Consider the following 18,506-nt stretch of genomic DNA (forward strand, 5'->3'; position numbering starts at 1 on the left):
AATGTGGTGTTCATAGAATCATGGGATGGTCAGGGTTGGAAGGCATCTTTAAGGTCATCTAGTTCCAGCCCTCCGCTACAGGCGGGGATATCTCACTGGACCAGATCACTAACAGCCGCATCAAACTTGGCCTTGAATGCTTTCAGGGCATCCACAGCCACACTGGGCAACATGTTCCAGTGTCTCACCACCCTGACGGTAAGAATTTCTTCCTGATATCTAGTCAAAATCTACTCTCTTATAGTTTATAGCCATTTCCCATTGTCCTGTCACTACATGTCCCTATCAAAAGTCTGTCCCCAGCTTTCCCGCAGGCCATTTTCTGGTACTGGAAGGCTGCTATGAGGTTCCACCGGAGCCTTCTGTTCCCCAGGCTGAAGAGGCCCAAATCTCTCATTCTGTCCCTGTAGATGAGGTGCTCAAGCCCTCAGGAGCCCTTAGGAGAAACCCTCCTAAAATATACAGTATCATTAATATGTTAATATAAAAACATTTTAATTTAAAATATTTTTCTTAAAATGTTTTTTTAGAAAAAAGAGAGAGGAACAAAAAACATAAATCTAGTGGGAAATTTCATCTTGTTTTTGTGAAACTAACACATCAGACTGGTTTGACAGCAATAGCTGCAATTCTTAGTGAGCTCTCTAGGCGTTCATTAGAGAATTTTGATGACATTTTACTCTTCTTATACTTTATCCTTGACAATAATGGTATAAAATATACATACTGCCAAAAAATGATGACATGAGTAAGGTGTGACTGTGAAGAGAGGATATTTTTCTCTGTAAAGACAGGGATTATGGAAGTCCAGATTTTTGATTTGAATTGCAACTCTATATATTCCATTTGCAAATTTGCAGGTCATGTATTTATATCAGGTGAAAATGGTCTTGAAAATGTAAATTGATAATTTTTTTAAGGCAGTCTTGAAACTCCAAGTTGTGGGGTGCACTTTATATGCCCAATGGACAGGATGTCATCCAGAGAGACCTAGACAGGCTTGAGCAGTGAGCCCAAGAGAACCTGAGATTCAACAGACCTGAGTGCAAGGTCTTGCACCTGGGTTGAGGCAACCTCCACAACCGACGCAAGCTGGAGGATGAAATGATTGAGCACAGCCCTGCCGAAAAGGACTTGGGAGTACTGGTGGATTGCAAACTGGACATGAGCCAGTAAGGTGACCTTGCAGCCCAGAAAGCCAACCGCACCCTGAGCTTCATCATAAAAAGCATGGCCAGCAGGTCAAGGGAGGTGATCCTGCCCCTCTATTCTGCACTGCTGAGACCTCACCTGAAGTTCTGCATACAGATGTGGAGTCCTTAGAATAGGAGAAACATGGATCTTTTGGAGCACATCCAGATGAGGGATGTGCACAAAAATGATCCCAGGGATGGAACACCTCCCCTTTGAGGACAGGCTGAGAAAGCTGGGGCTGTTCAGCCTGAAGAAGAAAAGGCTCTGGGGAGATCTAATAGCAGCCTTCCAGTATCTAAAGAGGAGCTGTAAGAAAGAAGGGGACAGACTCTTTATCAAGGTCTTGGTGATAGGACAGCGGGAAATGGTTTCAAACTTAGCAGAGATTTAGTTTGGGTGTAAGGAATTATTTTACAGTGAGGGTGGTGAGGTGCAGGAACAGGTTGCCCAGACATGTGGTGGAAGTCCTGTCCCTGGAGACATTCAAGGTCAGTTGGGCCAGGCTCCGAGCATCCTGCTCCAGCAGTGGATGTCCCTGTTCTTTGCCGGGGAGTTGGACCAGATAGACTGTCAAAAGTCCCTTCCAACTCTAAGAATTCTATGATTCTATTTTCAAATTCTTCCATGAAATCAGAAATCACGGCTGCATATTCTTCGCTGTTCAGCGCCTTGTCTTCAGCCAATATATCAAAATGTACACGATTATTTGCCACCACTTGAGTCAGCACTGCACAGTACTGCCCTCATGCTCGGGTTTCTATTGACACAGTGTTAATAATGCACCAATGATGTGGCTGTTGCTGAGAGATGGATTTGTGCCCTGGGCTGCTCCGTGGAGAAGAACTGCCACCTTTAAATCCAGGGAAGGAGGTCGGCCACATTGCAAGTCGTGCTGGACTGATTGTGGCCTGAGGGCCATGGGTTGGACACGCCTGACGTAGGCCATTTTCCATGAAGGCTTTTTTATTTGCATTCCCACTACAATACCATCTCCTTTATTTGTTTTTGGAGTTAACTGTTTAGTTAGCAATGAGGAATCCTGTTCTAGGTCTGTGGCTTAGATATCATGTGGTTTTTCCTGCTTTTGAATTGGAGGGTTAGGATTTTTCAGTGTGTTTAGTGTTTTGGCTAGAAGAAGAACTCTGTTCCTACGGAACACAACATTTAATTAGACCAGAGTTTAGCAGAACATTACTGTGGCTTAATAGTGACCACTCTCACATTACTAGTAAAGCAGCTAATGGCCACACTTATCCAGATATGAAGAAGATGACTATATTCAGGGCTCCTGGCAAGCTGTAAAATGCTGCTGCTCATACAGGTTTCTGTCTTCCGAGCTGCAACCATGCATCATTCTATAACTTAAAACTGACAGCATGGTATGTTTTTCTAAAAGCAAAACTTCTTCTGCATTGTGGGGATAAAAATAAAAAAAATAAATAAACAAACAGACAAGCAGAAAAAAAAGAAAACACCCAATAGCACTTGAGAGTAGAAAACAGTACCAATTAGTAACGCCCACCTCAACAGTACTTTGTATAAAATTAGGACAGACAGGCTTGTGAGACAGACCTTGTAAGAAGTCTGACATGTTTTGAAAATACAGATAAACCCTCCTATCCATGAGCAAGATGTGCTTTGATGTACAAAACCTGCTTTTTGTTTGTCAAGAACCATGTTCAGTTTTTTCAGTACATGGAGAGGTGGCCAGTGGTCACAGATGGATTGGTGGAGACAAGACTCTACAGGTGACTGCAAGCCTGTTGCCAAAAAAGTTGTATTTAAATCTGAAATTTGTGTCCTGAGTTTACTCCGAAAGATGAGCTTCCTTAGGACACGAAAATACTATTGGCCTCTTAAGAACATTCCCAATTCCATTTAACAAACACTTGAGATTTCTTCTTTTTTGTTTTTTGTGACTGAGATGGACTTAAATATCTGGCCTGTAGATAAATGGAATTATTTATTTTCTGACTCATTCTTACCTGCTATCAAAGATCTTTTATTTGATCATCATTTTAATGAGAAATAACAGAAGGGAGAAACAGTAAGCATGAAAATCAAGTTTAAAGTAGTTGCAAAAGCATTATGAATCCTCAAATCTGTCTTAACTCCTCACCTTTATGACTTATTTAAGCATATCTCAAAAAGTATGATTTCAAGTTGACAGGATAAGCAAGTTCATGTGACATAAATTTCATATAATGAGCTCTGCTGGAACTGTGTAAAAATTAAAATTGGCAGAATCACCTGTAGAATCTAAGCAGGGTTTTGATCTCTGGATAAAAATTACAAGCTTGATACGTTTTCAAGGAAATGAAGATCAAAGCAAGATAGAGTCTCACATCTGTCTTTTGTCTGATTTCTGGCACTGTGGTACTTGCTATGAAGTGTTCCTGAAGCTTCCTGTGTTGATAACCCGTGATGAGGGCTCTGCTGAAGCTTTTCAGGGAGGGTTCATAAGGCCTGTGTTCTGAGATCTGCATTCGTGGAAACAGAGTGAGAGAGGAGGTGCGCGTCTATGCAGCATTAGCCTGTAATTAAGTTCCCTTTAACCTGGGAACTGTTGTGCAGTCTTCAGCAAAATAATTGCAATTGGAATTTACATCCAAGAGCTGTCTAGGAACAAAGCCTGTTGCATGTACTCAGAGTTGGGGTACGGGTTATCTTGTATACCGGCTAAATATTTTGAGTTAATGACAGCAGTTAATATATCACTCATTTGCAAATGAGCAGCTTCAGGTCTCAGTAACTGACAAATCTCCTTCAGGCCACTACACTTTTGTGTATGTCCTGAGATAACTGACCAGGTGTAACTTCATACTTTGCATTCTGTCCATGAGTTTGCCATGGACAACATTTTCCCTTCCTGGGTCCATCAGTCGGGCAGAGAGGAAGAAGTAGAAAGAAGTTCAGCGTATACTTACTTTCTTACCGATCCTAGTGGACTTCGTGTTCTGTAGTCTGAGTAATCCCTGAAGGCTGAGCTTTTCTAGAGCTCTGTTTTCTCTGAAAAACATGCCAGTTTATGGCAACTGCCTGCTTTCCTAACTAAGTCAGTCATACATAAGCATAGTCAGTGTGTGCACGTGAGTGTCAGTGTGCCAGTACCTCTTACTAGCAGTTGAACCCCTTAGCTGACTTAAACAACATTTGGAAGAGAAAAGTGATAAGCTTAAGACATAAGGTTCATACAGTTTTCACAAAAAACATGTAAAATATACTGTTTTTACTGAGGGAAAGGTTGTGAGAGAAGCTTAATGGGGATTTCACAAAGAAAGAGTTATTTTCAGTACTGCAGTTACTGTTACCAGAGAGTAACAAGTTCAGTTTTCATTAAGCAGACTCCAGAAACCTTGATCCTTTGAGGCTTCACGTTCTCCTTGTACACCTTTTAAAAGTGTTAGTAAATAAGTAATAGTAAATAACAGTGTCCTCATGAGTGTTGTCTCTTGTATCAGTATCATCAAACAGCTTGAGGTAGGCTGAATGTCATGCTATCTGGGGTTACTTCTGAGAATGCTCTGCAATTATTGTCTGTGCTTTGCTGTAGCTCTGAAGTCTTTAATGCTTGCTCTTTTGCAGTCTTAACTACTTCCATATATTTTGTGCATGTAGAAAACCTATCCTGATGTTGAAATCTTAGAATGGGCTTCAAAATTGAGTGAAAGATGAAGATTCTATATTCCTCATTTTCTTCCTCCTTATGGAAGTAGACATGGATTTGTCTGAGAGAATAGAGTCCTTAGTCTCTCAAACATGCATTCTGCATGGTTTGTGTTCTTGCATCTGGAAGAAATGCTTGTGTTCAATAATCCAGGCTCAGGCAGAATTTGTGATGAATCACAATTTATTTTACACTTCTGTAAAAGTGGATGTCCTGGTTGTAGGCACCAGCACGCTGGAAAGATACAGCAGTTTGTATTCCCTACGGCCTGACTGCCAGTGAGCCCTTTCCCCATTGGCTATGGTATTTGGGGTTCACATTCTTGTTGGTACATCTATCATGTGCTCATCCCCCCCTAGGAGCTTCCCCCTTGGTTTCCTTTGTTCATTACATACTTTGTAATCTGGATTCAGCTTTTGTTGCTTTGACCAACTGGAGTTATCTTTGTGTCATGTTTGACAAAGTCCATCCCCCTCTGTCCTGTCAAATATGCAATATGTACAAGTAGTTGATAAAGCCTGTCAATGTCTGTCTTGCCAAGGAAGGAAGATTTAAAAACAGTTGCCAAGCTAGCATCTCCTGCCATATATCCACACATTAAGTTCGTTTAACCAATTCTCAGGTTTTATTTTGCAAGAACATCTTATCCTTTCTTCTTCGATCTCAATTTCCCATTTTTCTTTTTGTCATCTAACTGTTAGCACACATAATCTTTGGACCTAACCACAAGCAGAAACTTATCTTGTATCCCTTTGGTTTCACAACACACTACTGCTGTGTAAAAACATTTCTTACCCCACATACCATGTGGGAAGACCTTGCTTCATCCTTGTCTGTCTCAGACTGAGATTCCCTGTGAAGAGTTAACCAGTGACAGGAGCAGCCTCAGTAGAGATATGGCCTCTGTTAATTACACGGTTCCTGACTTGTGTTTGTGCACTTTTCAGATTTTTAGAGTCCTAGTAAGTTTCATGGGTTGTATCTAGACAAGACATGTCCAATCTGCGGCCTGCAGGCTGCACAAAGCCCTAAATAACTAGTAATGTGTCCCCAAGATGTTGTAGAATGTTTAACGCTATTAAGTGATTTTTCAGTGATATTTTTCATTAACTGATTGTGCATGGCACAAGCACGGACTGTGTAAGTGGCAATGGAACGCTGTGGAGGGAAGGGCATTGCTAACTCCACCTTCTGTAACTGCCACATACAGTCAAATCAAACCCATGTGTGTTACATTTCACATGTACTTGCGCCACTTGGCAAGTAAAACACAGTGATTAATGTAACATTTCAACCTACCTATATGTGTGCATGCCTGTGGCACCCAGCTATGGTTGGTAAAAAAAGCATACCCAAATGGGACTTAGAAAATTAATAGAAGATTATGCAATAGGCACCTGCAGCTCATGTTATATGAAATGCCACTGCATCGTACTGTCATTGGAAAATCTGGGAACAAAACTCTTAAACTCCAGTATTGTGTTAGAGAGCAGGCATTGTTTTTAATGCACGATTTGTACTGGGTGACTTGGCAAATCAAGTGCGTTTTCTTGGAGTTCGGATGCTACATTTATTCAGTTAAAACACACATATGCAATATATTTCCTGGAAATAACATATATATTCATTCTTTTTCCAAGGACTAATTAATATATGCTAATGTCCTCTGAGCATGCGCTGTACAGTTCTTTGGTGGTCTTAAGACCCAGTACTTCATCCCCTTTATTCCATCTTGAGCTTCTTCACTATGACCTTTGGCTGATTTTCAGTGTTTTTTCCCTAATTTGGCGAATTTTCATTGATTGTTATGCCATAATGAGTGAGTTCTTATCTTGGTACGTTATAACTCAAAACAATCTATATGAAAACCAAGAAGTATCCTTGAACCTGGTGGATACAAAGATCCCAGTACATAACACATAGATAAGAACTTGATATTGTGGCTTCAGTGAAGCAAGGACTTGTTCATACAAATAAGTCTCTTAGGCCTTCACATACCAAGCAAAGCTAAACTGGAAAATCTTGTTGAAATAGCACACATCAATTCCTTTTGCTAAACTAATGTCTTGGTCCTTAAGCTAGTATGTATTGATCCCCATTGCTAAACCAGCTTATATCAATCCCTCCTTTTCTTTTGAGGATTATGATGTTTATATCTTAATCCTCACCAGCTTTGGCTCTTCACGTTTAGGGATACATCCCAACACTGAATCATACAACAAGCAAGAATGCATATAGTTACTACATATGCTGTCCTTATGAATACCTTATTTAACTTATCCAACCCAGAAACCAGGAAATCATTTTGGTCAAAAGGTTGGTTAAGCTCTAACTTGCCTCACCTTGCGTTATCCTGTGCAGTACTTTGTATGAGGTCTTGCCAGGACACATTCTGGGATTCTTAGGATCACTATATCACAGGATTGCTTCCATAATTGAAAAATAGGGCCCCTTGTAGGACGGAGGAAATAGCCGTGTGGGCCAGAGACTTTTGGATGAATATTTTCATGGCCTTAGCAAAGATACACTGATTACTAGAGAATCACAGTTGTCCGTATCCATCATGTCACGGCCACTGTTGATGGCTTTAAATCAATTGAACGTGTCTGAAGAGGCTCTGCCTGATGAAAATCAACTTCTACATGACTGAGTTGAAAAATTTGAAAGACGGGTCACAGTATTGATGGGAAACAAACTGAATCATGTTATTCCCCTACAAAAGGTCTAAAATATCTTTTCAGAATGTACCAAGGACCCTGAGCAAGGAAATGCACATAAAATAGGCTCTATAAATGAGGGAACTAAAAAGTTGGATCTTGAGACTCTCTGTGAGCTGGATCCCTTTGAGATTCATCCTGTCATGATGCAAAAAAAACCAAAAAACCCGCAAAACCAACCAAAAAAGATGCAAGATGGATCAGTAGAAGTGTCCCTTGACCAGTGTCCCCCCACCCGGATTGCACTGCATGCAGTGGCACACCCACACACAGCAGCCGAACTAGCGGACCTGGTGCAGAGGTTTAGACAAAAGCTGAGAGAAGGCATAGCAGCATGGCTGCTCCGGTCGAGGGACATGGGGGCCGAGTGCATGGCAGTAAATGGACCAGAAATTTCAAAACTGGCATCCATTGCTCACCCTGCCCTCAGGAAAAGTCTATATGCAACAGTCCCACATAATGAAGAAAATCGTTCATTAATTCAATGGCTAATTGACTGCATGCTGAGTAAAGTGCCCAAATAAAAATGATGTATCTTTAAGCACAGGTTTATCTATGGAAGACTTACAAAACTATATTACAGAATTAGGTTTGAAAGAGGCAGTCTATGAGGATGCCTTTGAAAGTCTGGATCTGATGACATTTTCATCAGGAATGAGAGATCTCATCCTGCAACAAAGCCCATATCTCAGTATGGTACTTTGGTACCCATAGTAAACCCCCTGGTGGCCTTGGAGGCTGTAATACAACAGGCTGCCCAATTAACTGGGGATCTGTGGGAGACAGGGCGCCTACAGGGTCCGAATTGCGGTGGAGAGGTTGGAGGTCTGTCTGCAACCATAACTTTGGAGACTGGCCCCTGAAAGATTCCAATCTGGACCCATTAGGTTCTCAAGAAAGCAAATGTTTAATGACCTGAGTAGAGCAAGAGTTCAATTTAAAAAGATTGACAGATTGCCTAATCAGGTCCGTCTATAATATGGAGGCTATTACCTGACAAATAAAGATTTCAATCCTCCCCTAAAGGGAAAGCAGTTAGAATCATAGGCCGGATTCCATGAGAAATACAGAATCTAGAGGATTTCATAGTCCCATCAAAAAAGCTTAAACCTCCACAGGCAGCCTGGGTAGGCGTGGCCGAGCCAGCAGTGGAAAAGGATTTGGGTATTGCAGAGCTAATGATGTGATGGGAAAAGAAATGCCTTTGGACTACGACCTGCAGAGGGGACCAGAGGGCCTATGTTAAATTAATGATTCATTGGTACCAAAATAATATTCAGCGGGTTATGACACTAGTGGATACCAGAGCAAAAATACTGATTGCATATGGCAACCCAAATCAATTTTCAGGCACGAAGAAAATGATAGGTGGATTCAGGGGACATGTAACCCAAACATGGTTGAAGCTGGGGTTGGGCGTCTCCCACCCTGGCAGTACAGGGTGTCTATCATCCCAATTCCAGAGTATACATTGGGAATAGACATTCTGTGGGGTATGACTCCACACCAGTGTGGAAGAGTTCAGACTAAGTGAAAGATGGATTAGCATCCAGGTGGTGCAGGCAATTTTAAGAGGCCACACAAAACCTGACCTCATTCGTTTGCTGCGACCACACCAGATCACAAATACAAAACAGTATTGACACCTGGGTGGGCAAAAAGAAACCACCAAGACTGTGCAGGAGCTGGAGAGAGCAAGGATTACAGGATCACAGCCCATAAAACTCCCCCATATGGCCAGTCAGGAAGTTGGATGGTATGTGGCAAATGGTGGTGGGCTACAGAGAACTGCATAAAGTCACACCACCAATCCATGCAGACATACCCAATGTCGCCTCGCTCATGGATACGTTAAGTAGAGAAAAAGAAACTTATCACTGCATTCTGTACCTAGCAAATGCATTTTTCAGCATTCCAATTGCTTATGAATCCCAAGACAAGCTTGCATTTCCACGGGAGGGCAGGCAGTGGACTTCTCAAGTCAGCATCAGGGTACATGCATCCTTTTTCCATAATCTGGTGGCATGTGACTTGGAAAATTGGAACAAACTGTCTACTGCCAAATGTACCACTATATTAACTATTCGACTTAACGGGGTCATTGGAGAAGGCAGTAACTTCACTAACTGCCTACTTACAGGAGAAGGGGTGGGCTATAAGCCCACAGAAAGCACTAGGACTGGGGCTACGGGTTAAATTCTGAGGTGTTGTCTGTTTGAGTAAGACCAAGGTCTTACCCTGCGTGATCATAGATAAGGTCCAGGCATTCCTGGTTCTCACAATACTGAAGCAGTTGAAGCTTTTGAGTATATTAGGATACTGGTAATCCTTTTTTCCTCAGCGCAACTGCTGAAACCTCTATATTGACTAATAAAAAGAAGGCCAAGTATGGGATTGGGGTAGAACAGAACAAGAAGCCTTCCAACAGGCGAAAATAGTTGTTAAACAGTCGCAAGCACTGGGTGTATTTGATCCAAGCCTTCAGCTGAATTAGATGTGCATGTGACTCAAGAAGGGTTTGGCTGGGGGTGGTAGCAGAGCCAGAGTTCCATTTGAACTCTCCTTGAGGCATTCAAGGCCAGGGTGGATGTGACTCTGGGCAGCCTGTTCTCTTGGTTGGCAGTACTGGAAGGCCACCATGAGGTCTCCCCGGAGCCTCCTCTTCTCCACGCTAAACAAGCCCAGTTCCCTCAACCTTTCCTCATAGGAGAGGTGCTCCAGCCCTCTGAGCATCTTAGTGCCCTCCACTGGGCTCGTTCCAAGAGCTCTGTGTCTGTCTTGTTCTGGGGTCTCCAGACCTGGACGCAGTACTGCAGATGGGGCCTCACAAGAGCCGAGCAGAGGGGGACGACCACCTCCCTCTTCCACATTTGCAGTCACTCGAGGCTAATCCTTACAGACATCATTTACATTTCTGAAGTAAGGTGGTTAAGTTGGGTAAAATGGTAAAAAGATTTTATAATGTATGAAATGAAGTCAAGTTGTTTATGGAATAAAAAAAAAAATTGACCAGAACTTGAGGATAAAAATTGGCTCACACGTTTAGCATTTTTTTTCTTCTGGATTTGGCCACTTATTTAAACGAGTTAAACCACCATCTTCAGAGTGAAAATCAACTTATCTGTACAATGTTTCAAATAATAACAGCATTCAAAATGAAACTTAAATTATGGCAAGTTCAAGTTATGGTGAATAATTTTGTGCATTTTGATGTGTTGGCTAAACACAGACCTGTGAACAGCAAAAAACAAGCCTTAAGATTTCTAAAAAAATCATTTTTTTAGTGTGTTTGAGACTCCATTTTCAGTTGGTACAAATAAACTACCTGTGAAATTTGCAGAGTTGCAATCGGATTCCTCTGAAAAAAGAAGATTGATCTTATCTCTTTACTAGACTTCTGTAAGACCAGTCTTACCAGAGGAAGATATCCCTTGCTTCACTGCGATTTGGCAGTATGTCCATGTAGGAACAACTGTTGTTAAGGATGAAACACAGGAAGAACAACATTTCATCAAAAATCTCTAATGGACACCTTGAGAATTTAAGAAGTGCAACCACTGCCATCAAACCATCCTCACGTATTAATTTCACAAAACCAAGGTAAAGCATCCCATTAGTTCTGTTTTCTACCTTTGGTAGATATCACTGTTCTCATGTAAACTGTGAGAATTCTCTCCTCGTCTGATTTCAAGATGAAAGGCTTTTTTTGGGGGAGTAGATCTGAACTACATTGCCTCACTGATTGGTGTATCTTTTGCAATTAATTACGCAGGTGACACATTTCACAGCTGTGTTTTAGGCACAGAGGGGTAATCATGTACTTCCTCTGGCAAATTATCTGAGAGAAAGGGACAAGGTTGTGTGTTAGAGATCCTCATACAAGACAGCTGTTGGGCTCACACTGCATTCAGTGTAATGCTGATTTCCCTTTCTGGCTTTGGACAACTTTCTAGTTGTGTAATTATTTTCCATAATTTATGTGAAGTGGAGACTGCAGTGGCAGTACTTTACAAGGCTATAGTAACTTGAAGAAGAGTAGATATTTAGGCAGAAAAAAGCAAGCTTTTCACCTCCTCTTGCTAGAAGCATATTTATCTGTAGTCATTAATGATTAACAGCTATGATGTGGTTGGTGGAGAGATTATATTTTGTTGATCACATCCATAGGGATCTGATGATGTCCATCTTGCTATTTTATTCCTAAGAACTGTATTTCCTGTGCAGGTCCCTTGACCTTACTTGTTTTATGGCTAAGCTGGTCTTCAGAAGGATTTTGATTATTTTCTTCCCTTTCTCAAAAACTTCCTCTGCTGTGTTGCCTCACAGGATGATATCATCAGGGAATTCCAGGTGTTCCTGCAGTTCTCTATTCTGGTACAGTCTGGATCAGCCCATGGCAAATTGTAGGCCTGGGTTTCAACCCTGGGAAGCAGATGATTCCAGGTGTACTGGATGCTCCTCCAAATGAAAGCCAGCCGTGGTCTGCACTCAGATAACAAAGGGATGGGAAGAAAAAAAAAGGCATCAGTGTAGCGTACCATTTAGCTGCCTTTGATTCCAGTTCAGATGGAAAGATGAGTGTGACTGGCACTCAGTGGCACAATTCAGTGATGTGACTTCATTCAGGCCATGGTGGCCCATTGTTAGCCTCCACTCTCAGATAATATCTTTCACACTGGCCATATGGGACTACTAAAGGATGAAAGAGTCCTGCAGATTATTTCTTGGTTCTCCATTTGCATAATAAGTTTATGGATGGGAATCAAGGAGTCTCAGTTTGTGAGATATTGCCACTGGTGTGCATTGTTCTGGTAGTGATCAGCACCTGCAGTTCTTCTGCAGCAACTCTCCAACAGGAGCTGTCCTCTGAGAGACCGAGCAAAGCAGTCAGCTGCTTCGTGTCTTATGTCTCCAAGGCAATGTTACCAAAAGCCCTCCAGTTTCATTTTGGGTCCCTGAAATACTCTCTGCTGAAGTAGTCTATGCCAAGGATGCAGGGAACCTCTGTGCCAGTCACAATGATTTTGCCCTTCATTCCCAGTTAAACTCACTTCAGCTCCCAATACCTTTAGTTCTTGGGATCCCACTGACACTCACGACAGATGGATTTTCCACTTCATAGACTGATGGATTTAAAGCATGCTGTGCACCAGTGTCCACTAGAGCTGTATACTTCTGTGGTTCTGATGTGCCAGGCTATTAAATCCACACAGTTCAATAAACTTTGTTATCCTTGTCCTCCATGTGGCTGGAGGCAGTGACCCTCTCATCTGCACCCACTGAGTTCAGGTTATTAGCCCCACTATCCCAGCATCGAGGTAACAATGTGTTGACCTGGATGATGACTCAAGTCTTTGCACATATCTCACAGGTCACCCATGGTTAGGGGTCAGACAGCTGTTGCCTCTGTGAGTTCTTCCTTTTCCTCCTCACGTTCTTGTTAAGGCCCTCTTTCATCTGCTTCATCTTCATTTCCTTCTTATATCTTAGCAGGAGTAGTTTCTTCCCTTACTCAACAATCTGACTTTTGCAACCATTTTTCCCTGTTGTGTCTAGGGGTGAATGACACTGGCTGGTTTGTTCTCTGGCTGAACTGCAAGGCCTTGTCGTAAGGGTCGGAGTGGCCACAAGGTCTGTCACATTAAAATCTGTTTTAAAAATTATTCTTCTTTCTTTCAAATTTCAGTGAATAACAAATGGACCTTCTTATCTCCCTGGCTGTTATCCGTTTTCTGTCAAATGTCAGTGTTACTGCAGTATCTGCTAGTGTTGGACCAGAGCAGAGAGCAGGCATTAGACTTCATTCAGTAGTGATGTACCAAGTCCTTAGTCCTATTTGCAGTATTGCATGTTAAGCTCATTCTGAACTGAGATAACAAGGTTGTTACTGCAAATTTGAGGAAGTTTTTTACTGAGGAACTTGTTAAGCAACTTTGCTATGTCTCAGGATCCTAGGCAGAAATGAGCTGTGGTTGTAAGTGTGGTCTCTATCAGCTGCTCTAGCACTGAAGTTTTAATTCTATTTTTAAAATCAAGTAGTGGTTTAAAAGCAGTGAGCCACAAATGTCCTTATCTTTACAGTGAAGAAATGTCCAATCATAAGACTGAAGTGCAGTGTCCAATGTGCATGTTAATTAATTCAGCAGAGTAGTATAATATGTTGTGTCGAACTTGCAAAAAGATTTGCCTCAACTTGGCAAATTCTAATTCAGTCCATGTTCACTACAGTGATCACTGCCATTAATATTTACAGAAGTCAAGAAGTACTTTTCCTAGAAGATGTGGTGGAATATTGTTTAGTTTTCTATGATCCCTGAAGGTCAACTATATATACATGAATGCATTCATACAGAAAAACTCATTGCCAGCAGTATTTTATTGTGATGGACGTCAAAATAATAGACTTTTTGTTCCTTCTAAACATGTATTTTTCCTCCAAAAGCTAGATAGCAGTTCAGCCTTCTTCATTTTGGGTCTCATCCTTGAAGAACTAACGTGCCCTGCCATAACTTGTTCACGTAACAGCACAGGAAATAAAGGTTTAGACAGATTATATTGAGACTCTAGTTCAGGCATGTACAACCTGCTGCCCGCAGGCTGCATGCAACCCAGAGCAACTTGCAATACAGCCCATCCCTGTGACTTGAAGATGGCAGCTCTTCCTGTGGATTGGCCCTGGGCACGTGCTCATTACTCAGCAAGAACCAAATTGTCAGTATACTGTTAACAGTGTCAGCTGAAACCAGGGCATGGCAAAGGCAGTCGTGGCAAATAATTGTATGTGTTTTGATACATTCACTAAACACAGGGCTCTGAACAGCAAAGAATGCGCAGCAGTGCTTTCCGTTTTGATGAAGGAATTTGAAAATGGAATCAAAGAATCATAGAGTCCTTAGAGTTGGAAGAGACCTGTAACAGTCACCTAGTCCAACTCCCCTGCAGTGAGCAGGGACATCCATTGCTGAGCAGGTGCTCAGAGCCCCCTCCAGACAGGCCCTGAATGTCTCGAGGGATAGGGTACCCATCACATCTTAGCACGACCTGTTCCTGTGCCTCACCACCCACACTGTAAAAGGCTTTTTCCTTACATCCAACCTAAATTGCCACTCTTTAAGTGTGAAACCATTTCACCTTGTCCTGTCACCACAGACCCGGATAAAGAGTCTGTGGTTCAGCACAGAGAATAATAACCTTCCATTACTCCTTTATAGTCTGAGAAGTATTGGAACTTACATTACTGTACTGCTCTCCAATTACTTGTTTTGGAAATAAATAGAAAATGACATATGTATTTTCTTATCACAAAGTCTGTAATTTGTAAGCATTTATGTTGAATTACTTACAGGCAGAGGCCAGGACTTCTTTGTCATAGGATTTTTTAGTTTAAAAAATAAAAACTAGTCGTTCTAGCTAGCCTTTTCAATTTGAATTAAGGGAGTTGCTTAAAACATAAGGGAATTAAGCACAGGTAAGTTGATTTTGCATTAAGTGCTTATTAACCTCCGCCTCCCTTTAAAAAACAATAACTAAAAAAAACTTTTGCAGAACGATCAAATCCAGAAGACACATGCCATTGTAATTAGAACTTAGTTGTTCCCTTCTAAAGCAGTTGCTACGCAGTACCACATGGAGGATTTTTTTTGTTAAAATACAAGATACTTGCTGAAGTGCATAGGCTCTGAGATATTAAACTGACTCAGTATTTGAGTGAATTGAACTTTCCTGCCAGACACATAGTTCTCAGGTGAGTTTTTTCTTATGTTATTACAATTCCATAGGAAAAGTAGCTAATTTCTTTGTTTTGATTGAAGGGATAAAGGGAAAGTTATGAGGAATTCAAACTTAGTATAACATTTATATTGTATTTTGATCCAGCCTTTCAATACAATATAACTCCCTATAATTTTTTATATGACCTTCAAGTACAGTTTAACCAGACTTTTCTGGCTGTGTTTGGACTTGAAATGCAAAATTGGCAGGAAATATTTTGGTTATACCTTCCAACATTACATAAAAAGCTAACATCTCTTGAAGGCGTAGTGAGCTTTCTGTAGGACCTTATAATTTGTACTCCACACAAGCAGATAGGTATACTGAAGTGGCAGCAAAGAGCTGAAGTAACATTAGTGGGACAGCTTGCTCACCAGAGTATGGCACAGAGCAGGGCTGGAGCAGAGCCTGACTCACTCAGGAGCCCGGTCTGGTGTCCGTTCTAGACAGAACACTGACCTCTGGGCAGTTCAGTGCTACCTCTGGCACCTCAGCTCTGCAGTCTGTTGATCTGGTAGACGTGCCCTCAGATGCATTTTTCTTCAGGTCCCCTGGGGCTGTCTCTTCCACACTCACTAGACAGCTTTAGATTCTAATTTAGTCCAAGGACAAAGAGAATGAATGTAGTGGGGTTGCAGAGAAGAACGGCACTGTGACAACAGCAAACAGCTAGTATTCATGTTTTATTTTAAGCTTATTTCCTGTTTTTGACTGTGGCCGCTGACCTTGTCACAAAAACTTCCTTCCTCATTGCTTTGCTTAAAATATACATACATTGTTTATGTATGCATCTGTGTGACAGAGCATCAAAGATTGGACTTGTGAGATCATTCTGGTATCAACTCGAGCTCACCAAGAATGAGAACTGCAATAATGTCGCAGAAGGAGCTTCCTGCAAAGCCTTTTAACCTGGGAACACAGCTCTAAGAATATTACACTGCAGCCTGTATTCCCAACCCATTCTCTTGTAGCACGGGCAAGCAGATATTTCTCCTGATAGACAGGCTTGAGACAGTCTTCAGACTTGACCCAGACACTGAATCTCTCTCTACTACTTCACAGGAAAGAATTGAATCTGCATTTGTCCTCTGCGGTATATAGTGAAAGAAAGAGTCACTAATCAGAGATTTATTTAAATTGGAAGTGAGTTTCAATCACATAGAACTGAAAGATATACATAAAAATACAAGAGAATAATTCATCTTCCTATATCTTCCCCCATTCGTGAACTGACCAGAAATTTTGCCGTCTAAATTTCCAATCTCCTCCCCGGTAATTCATTCACTTCCTGACTTTCTTTGGCTTGTGATAACACCACAAAACCCATCTGATTACTCATTTAGGCTTATTGTTCCTTATAATTATTATTTTTCTCTCATTTTTTTCAGAGAGTTTGACTTTTCTGATCCACAGCCAAATGAATTTCAGCACTGGCTGTGTTGAAATAAGGTTTTCATCATTATGAGGGACTCCCAGTCTTCAGTGACTATTGAGAACATTCATAAATAGGGAAGACTTCTGCATTTACTGGAATTGAGAAGGTTGTCGAAGACTAAGGTTGTTAAAAGTGGACTTCCTTGTGTTTATTCTCCCATAATCTTCTTGCTGCCTAGGAGTGCAACAGAACTGAAGTTTTTACACAGTAATGCATCATCACTGTTGCCAAAGCCTCATGCCCAGTGGTGGATGAGGTGTTGATTATCCATATTTTGCTCAAAATATTTGGTTCATTTGTGTTCACATCTTTATATGATACTCAGTTGTAATCAGCCCTTAAATGGGGTCTGAGAGGTGCGCCCAGGCTCAACCTCCCTTCCAGTCACACAGCCAAATTGCCTTCACCTGTGCTCGCAGGGCTGACCCTGTTCTTTTCCCCAGGTGATCGATCAGTGGTTCAGGCTCTGATTCAGCAGTTCCCATACATCACGGTTTTATGATTTTTGTTATCAGTACTCCACATCATAACACCCTGTAGTGTACTGGGAGTTAAAGAGTCAGTGCTCCAGTTCTGTCGGTATTTCCGACTACCTGCTTCTAAGGAGAGAAGAACCACATGCCCCAGGGGACTTTGCAATTCTGTTTCCCATTCAGAGGGAAAGATAAAAACTTTGCAGCTCATGAGATGTCTCTTTTTCCCTTTCTGTTCATTCCAGCAGTGCATGTGCTCATCTCACTTTCGGCAGTAGAGTAAGATCTTTGGTTTTTGGACACTTTCTCTCATTTTATTTGATTTTTTAGCTTCAATTCCAATTGAATTGCATTATATTGTACCATATTGTGCTATCTTTCATGTGGATATATTTTCTAGTAAATTAGCTATCCTCCTCAGATCACTGACACTGTTTTGTTTTTATGCTCATCTCCCTACCCTTTCCCCTTTTTCCCTTTCCCAGGGCATGGGTTCATGGGTCCCCCTGCCCCATTAGTCACAGAAGCAGGCTGAACCAGCCTGTAAACCACTGACTACACAGCACTCATTTTTTGTTTCTGTGTGCGTAACATACGTACATGTTCAAATGAAACTTCATTTTCTTCTTTTCCTAGGTATTATAATAACTTTACCCAGTGCACAGAACGTGAAGCCAACAATGCAAGTTGCTTCTGGCCAAACCCCCTTGCAGAGAGCTTTATCACTGGAATTCATAAACAGTACTTTTCAAACTGTACTTTGGACAACATTCACTGGGAAGATCCGCCAGATGAAATTCTCGTAACTCTGATCTTGATTCCAGTCATATTGACATGTGCCATGATAATGCTGGTAGTATGGTGCAGTAAGAGAAGTGATATTCTAGTGTAAGTTGTTCCCAGTGGCTTTATTTTTAGCATTTCCTTCTTCAAGGAAAAAAACCAACAAACTAAGAAAGAAGGATGAAAAAAGAAACTACGTAAAAATTTCAGATCTGCATAAATGGAACCTGTGAGATGCCGGGACAGAGATTATGTTTCTGTGAACAAACAACTGCTTTCTTCTGTCAAAAGTCAGTGCTTCTGAGGTTGGTCATCGGTGTTCCTGGTGCAAAGACTTCACTGTTGTCGGGTATCATAACCATAGAATTCACAGGCATTTCTCAGGATTAAGGTAGTCCACAGGTAAGTGGGCCCCTTGGCTGCAAGAGAGGTAAAGTTACTTTCCTATAGGTAAAGCTAGTTGGTAA

The 18,506-nt window shown here is 41.5% G+C and overlaps 1 protein-coding gene across 1 annotated transcript in view; it reads left to right on the plus strand.

Annotated features, from left to right (window-relative positions):
• The window catches only part of RAMP3 (receptor activity modifying protein 3), a gene marked incomplete at both ends in the record, with an annotated part of 41,119 nt that extends 22,971 nt beyond the window's left edge, over window positions 1–18,148 (plus strand). Inside the window, one exon of the mRNA XM_079533603.1 lies at window positions 17,893–18,148. Within this exon, the coding sequence (XP_079389729.1) occupies window positions 17,893–18,148 (256 nt within the window). The remainder of the gene's footprint in view (window positions 1–17,892) is intronic.
• Window positions 18,149–18,506: the final 358 nt, after the last annotated feature.

The sequence above is a fragment of the Tetrao urogallus genome (assembly GCF_951394365.1).
Source record: "Tetrao urogallus genome assembly, chromosome: 3".
Taxonomy (NCBI): Eukaryota; Metazoa; Chordata; class Aves; order Galliformes; family Phasianidae; genus Tetrao; species Tetrao urogallus.